A 4,110-nucleotide genomic window follows, 5' to 3' on the forward strand; every position below is an offset into this window, starting at 1 on the left:
AATAGTTAGTGATTTAACTATTTCTTCAAGAGATATACCTGATGTGGATAATGGTTCTTGAGACTCTTACTGTTGAAAATCCATTGGTCCTGTTGCATAATTAAAGTTGGAGTTATTCCACCATCCTTAATCATACCCATTTGAATAAGAGTCATACCACGTTTGAGACATGGTTAAAAAACCTACAAAAGTATTAATTTAAACATTCAGGTCATCCTGAAACATGGGGCATATGTCGGTTGAATGATCCGAGTCATCTCAAATTCTACAGGTTCTAACTTGTTGCATTTGTCCAACATCCAATTTTTCTATAAGAGATGTTAGTATATCTAAATGTTGTTCATTAGAAAAAACACGAACCCCATTACCCCTCGTAGAAATAAAATTCAGTTTATCACCAAAATATTAAATATTAGCAGTCATAAACTAGTAAAAAGAAAATAATAAGACAACAATAAAAAATAAAACACAAGATGGACTCAAAAATAAACAATTTAACCAACGCCAATCCCTGAAATGGCGTCAAAATTTGACAAGGGTCAGGCCTGTACAATAATAAATTCCTACTCACAAGAATATTTATTCGAATATAATAATAAGTAGAGCCGTCTCCATAGGGATTAGGGGAAAATCTGTCTCTTTCCAAGTAAAAACCATTGGAAAATTGAAATTAAACTAAACAAACTACTTAAGTAAGAACTGGCAAATAAAAGAGAATTAAAATTAAATCAATACGCAAGCTCTAGTCAAGGAAATAATTTCGAAAGTGGTTCATAAAACTGATCATCGATGCAATAATTATTTCATCTATTTATTAATAAACAGGTTATAATTGCCAAACAAGCAATGATAATTAATTTTTCCTTACCTTCTCGATAGTTAAGGTACGTCCGTTAACTATTTTTCTAATCAAGAAATAATCCTAATTAAGCCCGTAGAATTTAATTTCTTAGTTGCATTAGAAACTAAAAAAACCCTATTCTAATCAATAAACACGCTATTAGCGTTTATTTAAACTAGATTATATGTCTCTCTAACATGAATTCAATCACATTAGTCGTCATTAATTTAAAACAATTAAACAATTATAAATTTAATTGTCCTACTTGGTATTAGTTTGTCGAGCTGAATTAAATATCAGGTGCTCATGATATTCAAACAACAAAACAACTATGAGAAACTAAATCAGAAAATATACGAATACTAACGAATAAAAGAAATTAATAAAAATAATTGGATCTTACACATGTAGATGAACCAAATTCTTGTTATTTCTTGACTAGAAAAGAGAACTTTGCCTCGCATCATTAGGAACAATCCGCACAACTTCATTGGAACCATTTGCTCAAGTGTTTCACACTGAAGAAAATTAAAAAAGGGAAAAAGATGAAGAACGAAGCCAAGCGGCCGTCTCCTCTCCTTTCTCTTAAAAAGCAAAGGGTCCTTCTTAAAGCCAAGAAAGTCCCGACCAGATTGTTTCTTGCAGGAAGTATTAATCAAATGGGAATCCGGTCCTTTTTTTAGTTTCCTACTTCGTATCTACTACCAATACTAAAGACACATTTCCTAATTAGAAAAATAACTTACAAAAGATAATTTTCTACATTTCATAATCCAATACTACTACTAATAAATGTAATCAAAGTCTTCTCAATCTTCAACCACAAGCTGTCCATAATTGACACGAACTAGAAAATCTCGCGCGCAGTAAATTTTCAAGTCTTCTGGACTTGAAAGCAGGTTACGAATATGCCACCACCAAATTAATCCTTAACATGCTGGAAAATTGCCCTTTTAATCACGTTTTGCTTAATTTCCTACAATTAGCACCATTAATCAAATATAAATAGAATCTATTAATTAATATAATATTTGACTAAAATCAAGGAAAAACTAATCATAAATTGAATAGCAATTTTGCAACCTATCAACTTCCTAAAAGCTAGATATTGACTGATGGCAGAAGTATAAAAAATTATAACATGTACTCATATGTAAACACAGAAACTACTACAGTTTGGCTGGCAAAGTGCACTGTAGTAAACATCTTAAAGGGGAGAAGACAAAGTCTAAAACAACCAAAGGAAAAAAAATGCATAACTACAAAAGACAGTTACAACAATTTTTGAAAACCTTCAGGATCACAACAAACCTAGCAATTTCATGTCTAGTAACAAGGAGAGTTGATTTTTTTAAAGATGTGTATGCTTCAAAATTAAAGATCAAGGTCAAGATCATTCCCAAGCTCAACCCCCCAATAAATTAAGCTTAAAAACTTGGCTACAAAAGGAGTGAAAGATTGGCCACTAACACTTCTTTGAAAGTTTGTGCCATGCAGCAATTTCCTTAGTCTTTCTGAAGAAGTAGTACATATCCAATTAACAGTAACAGATTTCTGTGAACTGCTATATAGTACACATCAATTCAACTTCCTTAAAGACCACAGCTTCTTCTACCAGTACTGAAGAACTTTTAGGCATTTCACAAAATATGACCAAGATAGATACTTTAAGACTCAGCTGCAACACTTTTTATATGCCATAAAGATGATAAGTTAAAATAGAATCAAAAGCAATCCTAAATAATGTTAGTTCCAGTAAATTAAAATTTAGGGGCCAAAAACCAGAAGGACCAAAACTTGCAACTAATGTGAAGGTCCTCTTTATCCCCCGTCCATAAACTTCTTACTATCGAGATCAATCTTCAGCATCAACATAAGCAAAGAAGGATTCTTCTATATTTCATTAGATAAATCAAGTAAAATGGAAAAAGTAGATGAAAAGCAAGAAACCTCTGTGAACATTTCTTTATGATAGACTATTGCATCATCATAATGGCCTCCTTTAAGGAGTTCTTGCAGAATAACATTGTATGTAACACTATCTGTCCGGCAACCATTTTCTTCCATTTTCTCAAAAAACTCTTTAGCTTCGGTGAGCAAGCCTTCTGAAAGCAAGCTAGCAACCATTGTGGTGTATGTTGTGACATTACGATCAAATCCTTTCATATAAAGATTGCCAAAAAGATTGCGAGCACCATCTAGCCTCCCACTTTTGCACAAGCCATCGACGATGATATTGTACATGCCAATATGATGATCTATTCCGTTAGCTTCCATTGAATGAAATAACTGCAATGCTTTACCGACATGTCTAGTCTTGCATAACTCATCCAACATCGCGCAGTAAGTGTGAAAATCAAGCTTTATGCCAGAAGCTTGCAACTCATCAAAAACTTCTCTTGCACTAGGATACCTTCCTACACTAAAAAACCCCTGCAAAACAGTGATATAAACAACAGTATCAAGTGTTAAACCTTTATGCTGAATCTCTCGAAAGAGATTCATGGCTGTTTCCACTTTCTTGTTCTTGTAATAGGCATTTATCAAATACCATAGCTATGAGCATCTGGAGTAAGGCCGCTAGCAACCATGGTATCGAAAACTCTCCTTGCTTCATCTATTTGCCTCTGTAAACAGTACCTATCCATTAAGGAATTATATGTGACCAGGTTGGGATTTTGACCTTGTTGGATCATGATCCAGACTACCTTTTCAGCATCTTCTATATGCCCTTCCTTACATAGTGCGTCCACCACAATACTGAAAGTAAAAACGTCTGGAACAATTTTATAATCCTTCATATCAGAGAAGAGCCTTTTAACCTCCTTCCATATGCTTAAGTTACACAGACCCTGAATCAAACAATTGTAAGTCACAACATTCGGGGGAATGTCTCTTTCAATCATCTCCTGTAAGAGGCCAAGAGCTTCATCAACCATTTTATCCTTGCACAAGCTATCAATGATGGTATTGTATAAATTAATATTCGGCTCACATCTTTTTCCTTTTTCCATGAGTTGTAGGAATTCAATGGCCATTTGAGTGTTGCCCATCTTACAGAGCCCATCTATCACAATGGATTGGAGTAAAGTGTTAAACGACAGCCGAAAATGAAGAAATAAGGAGGAAGTTGGAGAAGGCAAGATATTAGACAACTGAAGGCGTGGAACGAACAAAACGAGCTATGGGGAAGGCATGCTCATAGGATCACGCCTTTACTGGGTACAACTGTAACTATTGATTCTAGAAGGCCACATGTTAGGAGCTGA

General features: G+C 34.2%; 2 protein-coding genes across 2 annotated transcripts; both read right to left on the reverse strand.

Annotated features, from left to right (window-relative positions):
• Window positions 1–2,662: 2,662 nt before the first annotated feature.
• LOC113777006 (pentatricopeptide repeat-containing protein At1g63330-like) lies at window positions 2,663–3,346 on the reverse strand. Its single transcript, XM_027322056.1, has 2 exons — window positions 2,792–3,346; window positions 2,663–2,701 (listed from the first exon to the last, which is right to left on the reverse strand). Exons 1-2 carry the CDS (start codon window positions 3,344–3,346, stop codon window positions 2,663–2,665), a joined length of 594 nt encoding a protein of 197 aa, XP_027177857.1.
• A 38-nt stretch (window positions 3,347–3,384) lies between these two features.
• Window positions 3,385–3,894, reverse strand: LOC113777008 (pentatricopeptide repeat-containing protein At1g62670, mitochondrial-like). Its single transcript, XM_027322057.1, has one exon. It carries the CDS (start codon window positions 3,892–3,894, stop codon window positions 3,385–3,387), a length of 510 nt encoding a protein of 169 aa, XP_027177858.1.
• Between the last annotated feature and the right edge of the window lie 216 nt (window positions 3,895–4,110).

The sequence above is a fragment of the Coffea eugenioides genome, chromosome 7, assembly GCF_003713205.1.
Source record: "Coffea eugenioides isolate CCC68of chromosome 7, Ceug_1.0, whole genome shotgun sequence".
NCBI lineage: Eukaryota > Viridiplantae > Streptophyta > Magnoliopsida > Gentianales > Rubiaceae > Coffea > Coffea eugenioides.